Source organism: Sceloporus undulatus, chromosome 1 (assembly GCF_019175285.1).
Source record: "Sceloporus undulatus isolate JIND9_A2432 ecotype Alabama chromosome 1, SceUnd_v1.1, whole genome shotgun sequence".
NCBI classification, from domain to species: Eukaryota; Metazoa; Chordata; class Lepidosauria; order Squamata; family Phrynosomatidae; genus Sceloporus; species Sceloporus undulatus.
The window spans coordinates 334,445,462-334,461,727 of NC_056522.1; the positions used below are offsets into that span (position 1 = coordinate 334,445,462).

The following is a 16,266-nucleotide window of genomic DNA, read 5'->3' on the forward strand; positions in this document are numbered from 1 at the left end:
TTCCATCCATGATGGGAGACATACAAGATGTTCGGGCTGTGAAGCTTTCTTTCAACCTTTTTAAGTCACAATGAGGCCTTCATCATTTTGCATGACAGAAAACAACAGCTGACAGCCCCTTTGGAACACATGCCAGCTGTCTCTCATTTGTTTTATTGTCCAAGCAATACGAGGTTTGTAGCAGCATTTCCAAAAGCAAGTTGTAGTTTACTGGACTGGATCTTAGTTAGTACAGTTTCAGCAGTAAACAAGCTTTAATGTTTTTAAAATATCATAAGTATTATGCAGGGTTCTGTACCTTGTCAACATAAATAAGCTTTGATTTTACAGAAATCCATGTGGAATTTGGACAAAGAGTAACTAGGCTAAATGTTAAAGTAAATGTACCCTAAAATATTCAGATCTAAAGCCTCAGACATCTGTTCCAACACAATTTGCAAACACCAATGACATTACTAACAGAGAATTACATGGAAAACATTGCTTTATACTGCAGATGGGATAAACATTGGTCTGTACAGGTTTTTTTAAGTTTAGTGTTCATTTTAAAGCATCTGGGGTTTCTCAAATAAAGCATTAAATCAGCACATTCTAATTTTAGAAGGAAAACAATACAGTTGTAGTTAATGAAATTATTGAGGAAACAGCTGGGCTCTAATATTATTATTAGGTACTTATGGCAGGGTACCTGGAAATACTTTCCAATCATTAAAAAAATGTAAATCATTTTAAGTTTCCTTTTTGCTACAAAACCATCAACATTTAGCAATACTCTGCATGCCTTAAGTTCTATAACAGAACTCTAAAATATATTATTACTATTATTATACATTTCATTTCTAATCAGCCAGAGACAGCCACAAGCTTGAAACAGTGAAAAATTCTACAGAGTAACTACCAGGGCATAAAACTAAGCTATTCAGTGTATAAACCTATTTAGTTAGCTGCTTATTTCTTCCCTGAATTGAGTACAGTCAGTTTTAGAGCTGAGTTATTTTTTTATTCTTTACCACCCTCTTTTAAGAAATTCTAACTGTTAGCAATTTTTGTCCTTTGATGAAAGCATTCCTCTGAGTGGTATGTACACTTCAACAGTGATTGGCTGCCTAGCACAGTTCCTTTATGCATACCAGTAGAATCATGTCCAGTTTTGCCATTTGTGGAGAACTGATGACAAGATACAAAAGCATGTGTTTGCCATAAATAGCTCTGGCTAACGGAGGACTGCTCGCACAGAGCAGATCAAATTCTCTATAAGGAGAGCAGTGCTTGGCTCTTAGCCAAGCATGTTCCTGATGCAAGACTTAGTAGCTGCAAAAGCTTTCCAGTCCTATTAGCACAAAAGTTAATTGGAGAACAGTTGCCCTATGACCAGACAAAAGGTAGCATGTGCAATACTAAATAAGCATGTAAAACTAAGAAGAATAATCTGTAATATCACTCTATTTGAGTAATAATTTCCCTTATAAGTTTGAGAGGTAAGCTAGCTATAGGTTGCTGATCTAATTGCTCCCTAACAATGGCAACATATTAAGGTAAATAATGTATGGTGGGGAAGGTCCCTTTTTATCACTCTTACAGTAAAATAAGAAACAATTTTTAAAAATTCATTACTGAGAGCAAATGTTAAATATCTATGAAAGGTACCACCAAGGGAAAAAAACTGTGCAAATTTTTTAAACATACATTTTCCAATGAAAACAAGGCAACATTCTGTAATAAGCCACAAGTTTTATTGCAACGTGGCCAACGTATTTGATCTCAAAAACAGCGTTCCATTTAAGGCTCTTTTTATACAGAAACTGCCATTATGACTGATGTTTTACAAACATCTTTAGTGTTGCAGGAGTTGCATGGTAAACAGATAGTTTCTACTTCTGTTCAGTAGTGTACATTCAATGCAAAAAACAAAAAGGCATCATTACAGCTACTTCCTTTATAAAGATATGCATGTAATAGGAATGGAGACTGAAGTACTACAACAGTTTGATGACACAATTACAGAAATTAATTGGCATTCCTGGGGGGTGAAGGGAGAAATCAAACATATTACAAAAAAGTGCTTTAAATGCATAGTGTTGTGTGCTGTCATGTCACAAAAATAAAAAGGCTTGTCAAGGCAGGTGAGGTGTATGAATGCACAAGAGCCTCATGGAACTGCAATCAAGTGCAACTGTTAAATAATACTGAAAAGAGTCTTACCATCTGACCAATGGACAATACTTTAAAGGCAATCAGTTAGCTTAAATGTCTTGTTGCTTGGCTAGACTATCCACATCAACTATCACATTCATTGTACACATTTTCAAGGAATGCCTTCAACATCAGTTTTGGCTAAAAATATGATGGAAGGCATTCCTTGGAATCTACATAAAACTATCAAGTTTAAAAACAGTCCAGTGATCATTTGCAGACTGTTAATTAAGTTATATTTCCTTCAGGTGTTTTTGATCTGGGAACGTGGGCCAAAAGAAACTAATGCTATTCCAATTGAATGAGCTGCAGAAATGGAAGCTCCAGATGGCACTTGTCTGTCCTTTTTATAAGGGTTTTCCTTCAAGTGAAACTACCACGTTGCCTCCTAGTTTCTCTCCCAGTGTTGAACGATCTTTAATATCATCCAAACCATTTACTTGCCACTCGTGTTTAATACCTGAAAAAGACAAATGAATATATATAGGTATATGTATCTCTGCTTGTCCAGAAGTTTATTATCAAGAAGAAAAGTATTTTGCATAGTCTGGCTGAGAAGAACCAATATATACCAACCCATCTGTCTCCTTGAACAGCAGCTTATACAATGTACATGTCCAAAAGGAAGTATTACTCACTCTGAGCAAGTGACTAAATGGGCATTCATTTTATAGAATATATTCTGCTCATACCTGTAAATTTCTTTTTAATGGCATCTTTAGAGCTTGCGTAGATCATCTTGCTTTTTAAAGGGGCACTTTCAGGAGCCCTACAGATGGGGAGGAAAAACCTGTTATTCAATCCACTGATCTTTGGAAATGAAATTCTGTTTTAACAAGAATCCTTTGATTTACACACCAGAATAGAAATACCAGGTCTTCTTTTTTTGATTCCTTTGTTTCATATGTTGCATCATACAAAGCATATCGGCAATCATTGAGCGGTAACAGCTTCACAAAGGATGTGTAAGGGTCCTCCACTGTGTCACCAATGTCACCAACTAGTATTTGCTTCGATTCTTCTACAATTATTTGTTTTTTGTCATCACTTAAACAGAAGAGAACTGCTTTCTTTCTTTTTTTAATCTCTTCTGGCGTTGATGATTTTCGTACTTTCATGTCATTAAAAACTTTGATAACTTCATCATTCACTGTTACTCCAGAAGCCTACAAAACAAAGTGAAACAGGATTCACTAGAATAAACTGAATGTACAAGCAAGTTAAAGACTGGTATAACACGGTTTATCAGATTTAGGATGCAATCTCATACACTTACGCTTATACACTTGCTTCAGCGTCATAAACCCAGAATTTGGTTCTCAATCAAGCACCACATATTAAAGCTTTAGACTAAGTACCTAGTTTTAGGTTAACATGGTGATTTTGACTCATTCAAGTGAATTTACTCTCTCATCCTCAAAGAGAAGCTGCAAAGGCAAGCCCCTTCTGAAGAAACTTGCCAAGAAAACCCTATGATAGGTTCACCTTAGGGTCACCATGAGTAAAAAATGACTTGGAAGCACCTAACAACAACAAAGTTGAATTCACTGAGTGATGTACATCTCAGCACCATGCTTAGTCCTACACAGGATATTCCCCTTCAATAACCAAATACAGGACAGGCTGTTCATTTCCAACTCTGTCAGTATTCTACTTTTGTTCACTGATGTAAGCATCCAAGAGCAGAAGAAATGCCTTCTGTATTGTGTCAGGCTTAATATTATATATTTAAAATTCCTGGATTTCATTTAATTTATTTAATTCTACCCTATAAATATTCTACCGAAGTTACTGTATGATATAAGTGCCAAGGACAGATTATACAATTAAGCACACTAAGCCTTGCAAGAACTCCACCTACAAAAATGTAACTTGTACATTCTTTACTGGACAGAGGTGTTCTTACAAAGAGGTGTGGGATCTTTTTTTTTTGGCTTTCCCATTTTCATCCAACGTTAATAGTGTGAAGTGATAGGCCTGAAGTTGAGTATGTAAAATCAGTACAGAAGCCCAATGCAACTGTCCCACCTAGATTTGTGGGTCTTTAAGTGTTAACACGGGATAAACCCTGAAGCATGTCTCCCCTGACACTGCTTTTGAATAGAAAAGTCCACTAACAAAAACAAAAGTTTTAGGTACTTTCAGAGTTTGAGGGAAGGTGCCTGAATGTAGTGGAAGGCAATACTCATCCATTTCTGTTTTGTTCTTTTGAACAGGAGGAAAAAAATCATTTCCCCATTGCGTTAGCATTCAAATGCTAGTTCTTAAACAAAACAATGCTTCACTTTGTATAGTATTATAGCCCAACATTTAAAAACGTCTGTAAACAAACAACAGGCACATTTTATAGTGTTCTAGTCAACAGAAAGAGGAGATAAAACAGTTCCTTTACTAGTTTCTTCCCCTAAAGAAAAGTACAGCCATGTATATAGTAAAATCATCCTAATAGGGTTAGGACATTACTGCCCTTCTATTTCATTTTCAGAAATGTATTCCTAGGGTAGTGAGCAAGCTCCTAATAATCTGCTGAAACCAAAAGACAGGGTTTCCTATAGGCACCAGATGACTATGTTAAATGAGCCAATACCATTTACACACACTGAATGGTATATACACCACTCAAGTTTCATGCTTTCCCAATGAATGGATATTCTGGCCCCAAATGATGACTAAAGCCCTCCAACAAAGGGAAAGAGTCATCTCTCTTCTGGGTGCTTTCTTTCCCCCATGTTCTTGACACAGGCGGAGGAGCCAGAGGCACAATGGAGAAGGCAAACCCAGCCATGCCTCACTCCAGCATCATCCCCTGCTTCCATCCTAATCCCAACTGGAAGAAGCAAAAAGGCCCCAATATCCTTTCCACACAAGAGGGGAAATGCTTCCCTCCCCAAGGAAAGGGGACACAACCCCAATGTTAGGGGGCTATTACCCCTATCGCCAAGGAGAGCAAAGCGGGTGAGGCGAAGGCAGCTGTGCCATTGCTTGGCAAAGAAAGGGAGCTCCAAGGCATCCATAAGAGAGAGGGAGGCATTTTATTTGTCATCTCTGCCTCCTCCTAGATAGAAAAGGGATATAAAACGTCTCGTCTTTTCCTTGTATATACTTCAGAAGAAGAAGAAGAAGAAACAGCAAGAGGGAAAGGCATATATCTTACTGAGGCTTAGACTATTTTGGTCCTTTTTAAAAAAGCAGCCATCCTTCCCATACAAAGAGAAAGGCTCCCAGCCTTGGGACATCCGCCACCCCGCCCTAGTCTTCCACAGAAAGGGGGACCAAAGGAGACTGGAGCACAAGGCAGAGAAGGAGAGCAAGGAGAGGGGGAAGGAGGAGGAGGAGGAGAAGCCCTGCGACTTGGTGCCTTCTTTCCTGGGGGAGGCCTGCCACGGTCTTTCCTAAACCTATGTCTCCATCCGCACTGCAGAAACAACCCGGTCCGACTCCGCTTTAACGCCAGTGGCCCAGGCCATGGGACCCCGTCCCCCTCCCCGTTTCCCCGCGTGGAGCCAGGGCCGTTAACCACAAAGCAGCGCTGCCAAAGCCTCTCCCATGGCTGCAGTGCGGATGGAGCCTCCTTCCCTTCCAAGCACAGCCGCCCTCTCCTTCTTTCTTTCCTTCTCTCTCTCCTGTCCAGGGCAGAAGTCTCAAGGCGCACAAGGCAACAGCCCCCTCCCGGCCCGAGAAACGAGGGGGAAACAAAGCAAAGCAAGCCCCTCTCCGCCGCCTCCGCCTCGATGATCCTTGGGGCTCCGAGGGCAGAGAGAGGGGCGCCGGCTGGGGAGGCTAAAATTAGTCTAAAATGGCCGCCAGAGGCCTCGGGCCCTCTCGGGGCAAAGGGGCCCTTCCCGGCTTCCCCAGGCCAGGCCTGGAGGGCGGCTGGGCCTCGCTGGAGCCGCCCCGCCCGCCCTTACCATGGCGGCGCCAGAGGGTCCTTGGGGCCCGGGAGGAGACCAGGAGGAAGGCCGGAGGGCGAGTGGCGGCGGCGGCGGCGGCGGCTGCCTCAGGAGCGGAGCCTGACTGCTGGGCTCCTCCTCGCAGGGCTGGCTGGGCGGGAAGGAGGCGAAGGCGGGCCCGGGGCTGGATTTGGGGGGAAGGAGAGGCGGGCCCAGGGCGAAGACTGTGAGGGGAGAAGGAGGAGGAGGAGGAGAAGGGAAAGGCCTCAGTCCCCTCGCCCCTCTCCATCGTCCCCAATGAGAGGAGCCTCTCAGTCAGTATTTATCGAATCCTCAAAGCCTAGTGACAAATACAATCACATTCTATAGAAAAGCCCATAGAGAGGATAAAAAGAAAGCAATAAAATACGATATTAATAAAATACAATATACGTACAATACAAGTACCTTCGGACGCCTTAAAATGCACTCAACTTATAAACACAATATAGAGGCCTAAATAAAAGATAAAGCAATCTGATGAGTTAAAAGATATAAAAGTGTACAGGTGAAAATGGAGAAGTTGAAGACCTTCAAGCGATGATGTGTAAAATAATTACAATAGGGAGTAAAAAATAAAGATGATATTGAATATCATATACATCAAATGTCAAATCTCTTCCTCAGCCCTACAGTGAAGGCCGAAGGGGAGTCTCTCCTTCCAGGAGGAGTTTCATCACACACCAGGGGCTACATTTCGGCATTAAAGAGAGATTAAAGCACCTTTTTTTCCAATCAAAATAATGCAGTTCAGGTATTTCTATGTTTTGACATTATAGTTCCATGCAATAATATTGCAACATATATATATATATATACACACACACACACACACACACACACACATTTATTTATATAAAGCATCCCACAAGTAAAGCGGAAAATGGCGACTAATTGAGCAAATGATAAATAAATAATAATTAATAAAACTTTTATTTATACCCCGCTTTTCTGCTACAAAGGCAATCAAAGCAGCTTACGTATTTAAAACGGAACCCATGTACAATATATACTACATAAACAATACTATGCCTTACCTCCCCCCCCCTTTATAAAAGAATTAAACATATTACATTTTAAAATTAGTCTGGTTAAATACTATTAATAACAATGATCTAATGGACCAAGTGGTAGCATAATACATACATACATAGATATACATAGAGTGGGGAGGATTCATTTGTAGCCGACTCATTCAATTCAGGAAAATAATAATAAAAATAAAATGTATTTATACCCCTCTTCTCCAATATGATCAAAGCAACTTACAAGAATATTAAAATGCTATAGTAACAGTATTAAAGCAACAAAATGCTGCACTGTCGCTGAAATCCCGAAAGTAAAAAGATGCATGAATTATTACCACACGCAGTCCCGCAAATGAAGCGGCAACATTGGAAATGCTGCTGCGTTGTCACTGAAATCCCGAGAGTAAAAAAGACACGCAGATGAGTACCAAAAATTTATGCAGATTAAACCTAGGCAACGCAGAAATAGAAATGGTTAAAAAGTTATCATATCTGGGATCAAATATTGACCAGAGTGGGGACTGCAGTCAGGAAATCAGAAGAAGACTTAAGAATGGGGAAGGTGGCTAAGAAAGAACTAGAAAAGATTCTAAAATGGAGGATATACAGTACAACTGAGCACAAAATTTAGAATCATACAAGCCATTGCATTCCCTATTGCTTTGTATGGATGTGAGAGCTGGACAGTCAAGAAAGAAGATAGGAGGAAAAGCCATTCATCTGAGATGTGGTGCTGGAGAGGAGTGCTGAGGATCCCATGGATAGCCAAAAGGACAAACAAATGGGTCCTAGAGCAGATCAAACCAGAAATCTCTCTGGGAGCCAAGATAACAAGACTAAGGCTGCCGTACTTTGGACACATCATGAGAATGCACAACTCATTGGAAAAAAAATAATACTAGGAAAGGTGAAAGGGAGCAGAAAGAGAAGAAGGCCACATGCTAGATAGATGGACTTTATTATGGAGGTAATGGATATGAATTTGCAGGACTTGAGCAGAGCAGTGGAGCATAGGGAGTCTTGGAGATGTCTCATCTACAGGTTATCCATGGGTCGAGATCAACAACAAAACAACAAATTTGGAATTCTCAGCCAGAGAGCTGAACTACAAGCTTCAAAATGCAACAGCAGGGAGCCAGACCAGTCAAAGTGGAATAGCAGCACTATAAGGGTGTAGGGCAGTAATCTAGCAAATCGTAGCACAGATTCCACCGTTAACCTGTTATTTATGCGGCATTACAGTAACGCAAACTTCCATTATTGCAAAATGCTGGCTAATATCACTTTAATGACAGGTTAATGACGGGATCCACAGAACTTTACCTGAAAGTCTTTTGTATGATCATTGTCAATCGCGCTTTTTGGATGGGTTAGTGACAGGATTTGCACGACATCGTCTGAAAGTCCTCCCCGCGATTGCATGAGAAGGAGGGGATAGGAACAAGACAAGGACAGGATACCCCCCATGTGATAATCTCCATTGTATGTGAAGAGCAGATGTCCCAACAGCAAAGGAGGACAAGGCACCACAAAATGGAGGACAGGTTGCTGTTGGGGGTAGCCCATGATAAGGCTCCAAATATTACTTCTCCTCCTCCTCCTCTTCCTCAAGAAAAATGTAAGACCAAATAAAAGCTAAAAAACACTAAAGATAAATGTGAAGTCAAAAGCTTTCATGGCCGGCAGCCATAGCTTTTCAGAACACAGCCACATAGCTCAAAAAACTCACAAAAACACTACTAACACTACTTTCTTTGACAGAGAAAGCTAACTCTCACAAAACTACAGTTCCCAAAACTCCCTAGCACTGAGCCAAGGCAATTAAAGCAGTCTCAAACTGGATGATTTCAGCAGTGTGTTTTGGATCTATGAAAGCTCATGCTACCAACTTTTTTTCTTTCAGTAATAGTCTCCAATGTGCTACAGAAGTGATTCCCAAACTCTGGCCTTCCCGGCATTTTGGATTTCAGCTCCCAGAAGCCTCAGCCATCTTGGCCAATGGTCTCGGATTCTGGGAGCTGAAGTCCAAAACACCTGAAAGGGCAGAGTTTGGGAATCACTGTGCTACAAGGCCCCATACAGACAGGCCAAAATAAAGCTGCTTCAGGCCACTTAGGAGGTAAGCTGTTTAAATGATGCATGTGTCCTCAGAGTCCAGAAGCTGCTCCAGAGCTGTGCTCCAGTCCTTAGGACTAGATCGTGGCTTTGACATGGCTCCTGGACTCTGAGGATGCATGCATCATTTAAACAGCATCCCTCCAGTGGCCTGAAGCAGCTTTATTTTGGCCTGTCTGTATGGGGCCACAAGATCCCTTGGTGTATTGATGTTTCAGACTAACACAGCTGTGTCTTTTAATTCTTCCCTCAGAGGATGGCCATGACAAACCACCTCTGAAGAAACCTGACAGAGGAAAACCCTCTTATGATGGGGTCGCATAAGTCAAAAACGACTTGGAGGCACAGAATAACAACAAGGCCCCCTTCTCTATGTCCTTCCTCCTCCTCAGCTCCAACTGGGACCCTTTCTTCTCCCAGTGAGGAAAAGGGAACGAGGCAAGGCAATGCAGCCATAAATGATCTATGAGAAGTTGTTGTTAGCCTGGACATATGCTGTTCTAATAAATTCTTCCCTGATATTCTCAGAGTGCGGACGGATTGTGTAGGGAAAGGCATTCCTTCAAGTAACTCAGACCCAAGCCATGTAGGGCTTTAAAGGTAATAACCAACGCTTTGTACTGTGCCTGGAAGATAACTGACAGCCAGTGAAGTGATTTCAACAAGGTGTTATATGGTCAGACCTCAATGTTCCGGTGACTTCTCTGGTTGTTGCATTTTGAACCAATTGAAGCTTCTGAACTTGGTACAAAGGTAGCTCCATGTAGAGTGCATTACAGAAATCTAAACAAGAGATTACCAGTGCAAATACCACTGCTTCAAGGTCCTTTTGGTCCAGGTAGGGATGCAGTTGGTTTATCAACCAAAGTTTGTACCAAGCACTCCTGGCCATTGCCTCCACCTGAGATGACAGCTGTAGAGATGGAATCAGGAGTACTCCCAAACTGCAAACTTCTTCCTTTAGGGGAAGTGTGACCCCGTCCAGGACTGGTTGACAAAGCTCCATCCGCACATTTGGGGTACCTATCGCAAGCATCTCCATTTTCTCTGGATTTAACTTGAGTTTGTTTTCCCTCATCCAGCCCATTACCAACCTAAGGCAGGCATCCAGAGGAGAGATACCATCGTTAGTCAATGCAGCAGTCGGAGACATAGAAAAATAGATTTGGGTGTCATCAGCGTACTGATAACACCGCACCCCATGTCTCCAGATGATCTCTCACAGCAGCTTCATATAAATGTTAAACAGCATTGGGGACAGAATCGCACCTTGAGGAATGCCTGATTTGAGCTCCCTCTTGGACGAATAACTGTCCCCAAGCGACACCATCTGGAATCTTCCCAAGAGGTAGGACTGAGGCACTGCAAAGCAGTGCCCCCGATACCTAACTCCCTCAGGCGTTCCAGAAGGATACCATGGTCAATGGTATCGAAGGCCGCTGAGATGTCCAAGAGCACTAACAGGTTCACACTTTCCCTGTTGATGCCCAGATGGAGATCATTATACACTCGCCCTGCCCTCACCTTAGAGAAGAGCCACAGCTCTTTTGTGGCAACCTTTGCTGAGGACCCCTTTTTGCCAAGCCTTCTCTCCAACCTCTTTTTTCTTTCTTTTGCTCTCTCTCTCTCTCTCTCTCTCTCTCTCTCTGCCACTCAATAAAGATATCACTAGCTGTATTCACACAGGAGAAATAATCTGATTTGACTTCACTTTAACTGCCAAGGATTTGGGCTATGGAATTCTGGGAACTGTAGTTTCTTGTGGCACCACAATTTCAGGCTGATTTTGAATGTAGGATATCTTAATAGATGTCAGAATTCTGATACTGGGTGGTAGTGGAGACAGGCAGGGCTGGCTAAATCTTTTTGCCTTCTGAGACAAAGAAAAAAGATGGTATCCTTTCTCATTCAAGCTGTACTTGCCTAAGCAATGATGAAGAGATACATTCCTCTGAAGTAATCTGCAGATTAGTTTATGGCAGGATTAGGAATGATGCAGACCTCCAAATGTTTTTAATTAAAATATTTACATCCTGTTTCATATCACCAAGATCTCACAAGATAAAGTATATTTAAATCAACTTAGATTAAATCATTTAAATTTAAGACAGAGGAATAATTGCTGGTTGAAAAACCTATTAACACTCAAAACAAATTCAGTTTAAAAACAATGTGTATTTTGGCAAAATTGTTAAGGCTTCAAAACCTTTTATAATAAAGCTATGTTTTAAGCTAGCGTCATAAAGAAGCCAGTTCAGATTTCAGTCAGGCCTCATAGGGATGAACATTTCACAACCAAAGCAACAGGGCAGAGGATGCATTCTCCCATTGGTGGGACACAGAGTAGTGTCTAAGTGTAGATCTGGGGCAGGGGTATATGGGGAATAGGCTCTTTCAGGTTTTGAACTCTCTTGCCATTTAGTGATTTAAGTGTCATCACCAGCAAATTGAATGCAGACTAGAAGCATATTGGCAGCCAATACAATTCATTTCAGACTGGTATTTTATGGTTTCTGTATGTTTTCCAGTTAGCAATTTAGCAGATGCATCTTACGCTACCTGCAGCTTCTGAATTGTCTTCAGTTGTAGTCCCACACAGAGTGCGCTGCAGTACATTGGGTCCTTGATATTCTCTGGGATTTTCTTCCAGGACTGCTCTGTAGGTACCAAAATCCAGAGATGCTCAAGTCCCATTATATACAATAATGTATTAAAATGGTATCTCTTATATAAAATGGCAAAATCACCAGCAATTGATTCAAATGATTAATATTTCTTCTTTTGTTCATTCTTCAACAAGATTTGTTTTTTATTTTGTCTTTTTAATATTTAAACATTTTTTAAATATATTTGAGCCGTAGATGTTTGAATCTGTGGATGCAAAATCTATGGATACAGAGAACCTACTGTAGTCCAATTGGGGAAGTTACCAGTGTATGAACTACTGTGGCCATTAAAAACTACCAGTCAAAGTCCTCCCCCCTGCATTCAAAGCCACAGAGTTCACCTGGGCCTCTATTGACAAAGATGGATCCCCAGGAGAACTCCCAAAACTACACACCTGTTCCTTAAAGCGGAGTCCAGGAGAGCTCACCTATCCAGTCCCTGGATCTGGCAACCACTAGTCTACAGAGCACTAATTTTAGTGGAATCCAGCATCAGTTTCTGTCCTCAACCAGCCATCACATCACCCAGATCCTGGTCTACCTGCACAGCTCTAGTTGGCCCACAAGGAGAAGCAGAGTGGAGTGTTGTTGGCATACTGTTGGCACTCAACCCCCAAACTTTATTTATTCCTCATTTTGGCTTCATATAGACATTACAGCATATTGGATAAGATGGAAGCCCATAGCACACACATATTAACATCCAGGGAGCTGAACAATAGTCCCTCAGTACTGCTCTCAACTGGCTATGTAGACAGAAACTGTAAGACCATATGACAGTGCCTCCTACTGTTATGCCATAGACCCAGATTAGTAAGATGACCTGGTCGGTGGTATTAAAAACCACTGAAAGATCCAGGAAGATCAACAGGGCAGAATTCTTTCTTCAACTAAGGGATGATTGTTGCTAAAGACAACCAAAGCTATTACAGTACCATACCCCGGCTTGAAATCAGGCTTAAATGTACCAAGGTAGTGATTCTTCCAAGTACAACTGAAATTGCTTACCCACCACATGTGCAAGCACCATATCAAAAAAGAGGGTATTATGAATGAAACAGTAAATTCTCAGTGTAACAAGGTCCTCTTCAAGATACAGTGCACAGTGTAGACATCTCACTGGATCAAGTGACATCTACTGGATTTTGTCAGTCAAGAAGGGCAAGGGCAAGCTGACTTGTGATGGGATGGACTAAGGACCTGAACATACAGGCCAAAATAAAGTTGCTTCAGGTCACTTTGGAGGTATGCTGTTTAAATGACTCACATATCTTAAGAGGCCAGAAGCTATGCCAAGGCTGCACTCTAGTCCTTAGGACTGGAGTGTGGCTTTGGTGTGGCTTCTGGTCTCTTAAGACACATGCAGTATTTAAACAGCATGCCTCCAAAGTGACCCGAAGCAGTTTTATTTTGGCCTGTCTGTTTGGGCCCTAGGTCAAAGACTGCAGCAACTGAAACTGATCCCCCCTCCCTGAAAAAAACCCTAACCAGATGAAACACTAAGCACTTCTCCAAACACTAAGTGACTGGTGTAAATTTCAGAGTTAATATAAGCAACTTTGTCTTCAAATTATCACAGCAGGTCACAAAAGGTTCTACTCCTTGCCTGATTACAAGAGATTCCTCAACAGTCAATACTCTGTTGCACAACACAGGCAAAGGGAGACTTTTTAGACAATTTCACTGCTGCATAATAGTTACATCAGAATCCTTGCTATATTTGATCGTACCGTGACCTATGCCCACTATAGCCATGTTGCTGGACTGAAGTTCCCAGTATTCTTCACTACTATGTTAGCTAAGGCTGCTAGGACTTAGCATCCAACATCTGGAAGACCACACTATTTTCATCCTAGTTTAATGTCTTCAGGATAGGCCGTGTGTCCTACAACATAGGGGAACCAGTGAGGGGGCCTTTAGAGGCATGGCCACTGGACTGTCCCCACATTATCTGCTGTCTGAGTTTGCTGCCTAACTTTAATGGTAAAGCTGGACCTGGGAGACATCTCCTAAATCATATATTAATGGGAAAGAGGTACCTTGTTTGATAACAATTATAGCCATTCTGAAAATTATTTCAGAGGTGCAGAGGCTGTAGGAATGCATAACTGATAAAAATGAGGGTTAAACAATTTAGGGTTCTAATAATTTTCAAAGTGCTCGCTGGGTTCCATGAAGAGGAGAAGAATATGAGGACCAAAGCCCTGCACAGGAGCCTTTACCAGGCACAAGGGAAGTATTGTAACCAGACTGGTCTTCCAATGAATATGGCAATCAGAGCTTTTGCTATGTCTGGAGGAATAAATATAGAGTGTGTTTTCTCACATAAAGAGGATGGCGTCAGCATCCTCTACTTGGTAACCAGGAAATTACATTATTTTGGTGCCAATGCTTTTTGGGACAGCACTGGAAGGATATCATACATCACACTATGTCTGCAGATACTGTAACGTGAATATCTGTTGGTAAATAAAGGGTGATTTTCCCTCTGGAAGTTTCAGATAAGTGAAGAAACATTATCAACAGAGGTCTTGTTACTGTTCTAACAGAAGTACCCTTAGATACCTAAACCACGTTTTATAACACAGGTCAGTGGTTACAGCCAGATGAATGTCTCAAGAGGAACTATTGGATAGTCTAGTTCCTATCCTGAAGCTTAATTCCATGTAAAATTTGAACTTGAGCATGAAGTAGAAATCACAAACATAGTGATAAAATAGCTAATTTGGCAACATATTATGAGCAATAACCAGAGAAAACTTACTAATGGTACTACAGTAAGGTGGATGTAAGACTTGGGGCTGGAAAGAATTCTGATAACTAAAGAGGTAAAGAAAGATATAGCTCATTAAAAAATTATAGCACTCAGCAGTATGTTCAGTCATCCGTGACAGACTGTAGGCATTTGTTTGTTGTTTATTTTAAAATTGTATCATGGGCAAAATCCTGTGAAAACTTAAGCTCTATATAAAACACTGCTTCAACTATACAAACATATTGCAGAATCTAGTTCCCTCTCTTCATAATTAAATGATAATTATCCTGATACTTAAACCCGGTAAGGGTTATGCTTGCTGCGCTAATTACCACCTTGTATCCTTACTTAAAGTGGATATCCAAATATTGACAGCTATTTTAGATAACAGATTACAAAAAGTAATTTCAGATTTGGTAAGTCCTTACCAGGTGGGATTTATCCAAAATAGACAGGGAACTGCTTGATTGGTTGTGGATCAGATTGCTTTAAACTCTGATAGGACTGATCATTCAACTGTGATTTCTTTAGATTCTGAAAAGGCCTCCGATGAAATTCACTGGCTGTTTATTTTCACAATATTGGCTAATTCTGGGTTTCCTAAAATATTTTTGAATTGGATAATTTTTTTATATTCAGCACCTAGAGCATGGATTGTGACCAATGATATTCCTTCCTCCTATTTTCACTCCTTCTTCTGTGTCCAAGCCTGTTTTTCTTACAGTATGTTCTACATATATGTTGAACAGGTAAGGTGACATGATGCAGCCTTGTCTGATTCTTTGCCAATTGGGAACTATTCGATGTTTCCATGCTCTGTTCTGACAGTAGCCTCTTGTCTTAAGTACAGATTCCTCATCAGGATTATCAGATGCGTTGGCACTCCCATGTCTTTAAGGGTGTTCCATAGCCTTTCATGATCAGTAAAAGGCTTTGCTATAGTCTATAAAGCACGTGCTGGTTTTCTTTTGGAACTTCCTGGTGCGCTCCATTAGTCATCTTATGTTTGCAATGTGGTCCCTAGTGCCTTTTCCTTTCCTGAACCTGACTTGGACCTCTGGAATTTATCTCTCCATGTATGGTTGGAGTCTATGTTGTAGAATTTTGAGCATAATTTTGCTTGCATGAGAGATTAGAGCTATGGTCCCATAGTTGCTGCAGTCTTTTGTATCTCGTTTTTTGTGGATGAGGATGTATATTGTTCATTTCCAATCTGTTGGCCACCATTTTGTTTTCCATATCTGTTAACATAAGTTGGTTAAGCACTAGAGTTGACTTTGTCAATGTGGACTGCAGCAGTTCAATTGGAATATCATCTGTTCCTGGTGATTTGTTTTTTGCCATTTCCTTATTGCAGCTCTCACCTTGCTTTTTAGAATTTGGTGTTAATCTTCATATGGCTGTTCATTCCATGTGTCCTTAATTTCCCCATCTCTTTTATACAACACTTCTGTGTATTGCATCCAATGTCTTTTTATTCCTTCCTGATCGTGAATTATGTTATTTTTATTGTCAAAGAGTGCCCTGGTCCTTGGTTTGAACTTTCCTTTGATTTCTCAGATTTTGTGGAATAGGTCTCT

General features: G+C 41.0%; 1 protein-coding gene across 2 annotated transcripts; it reads right to left on the bottom strand.

Annotated features, from left to right (window-relative positions):
- Positions 1–1,714: 1,714 nt before the first annotated feature.
- Positions 1,715–6,261, bottom strand: CFL2 (cofilin 2). Of its 2 annotated transcripts, none has more exons than XM_042440601.1 (4): positions 6,102–6,261; positions 3,052–3,359; positions 2,886–2,962; positions 1,715–2,653 (listed from the first exon to the last, which is right to left on the bottom strand). In XM_042440601.1, exons 1-4 carry the CDS (start codon positions 6,102–6,104, stop codon positions 2,541–2,543), a joined length of 501 nt encoding a protein of 166 aa, XP_042296535.1. In that variant the 5' UTR covers positions 6,105–6,261; the 3' UTR covers positions 1,715–2,540. The 2 variants fall into 2 exon arrangements, with proteins under 2 accessions (XP_042296535.1, XP_042296526.1); XM_042440592.1 differs by lacking the exon at positions 6,102–6,261 and adding an exon at positions 5,348–5,995.
- Positions 6,262–16,266: the final 10,005 nt, after the last annotated feature.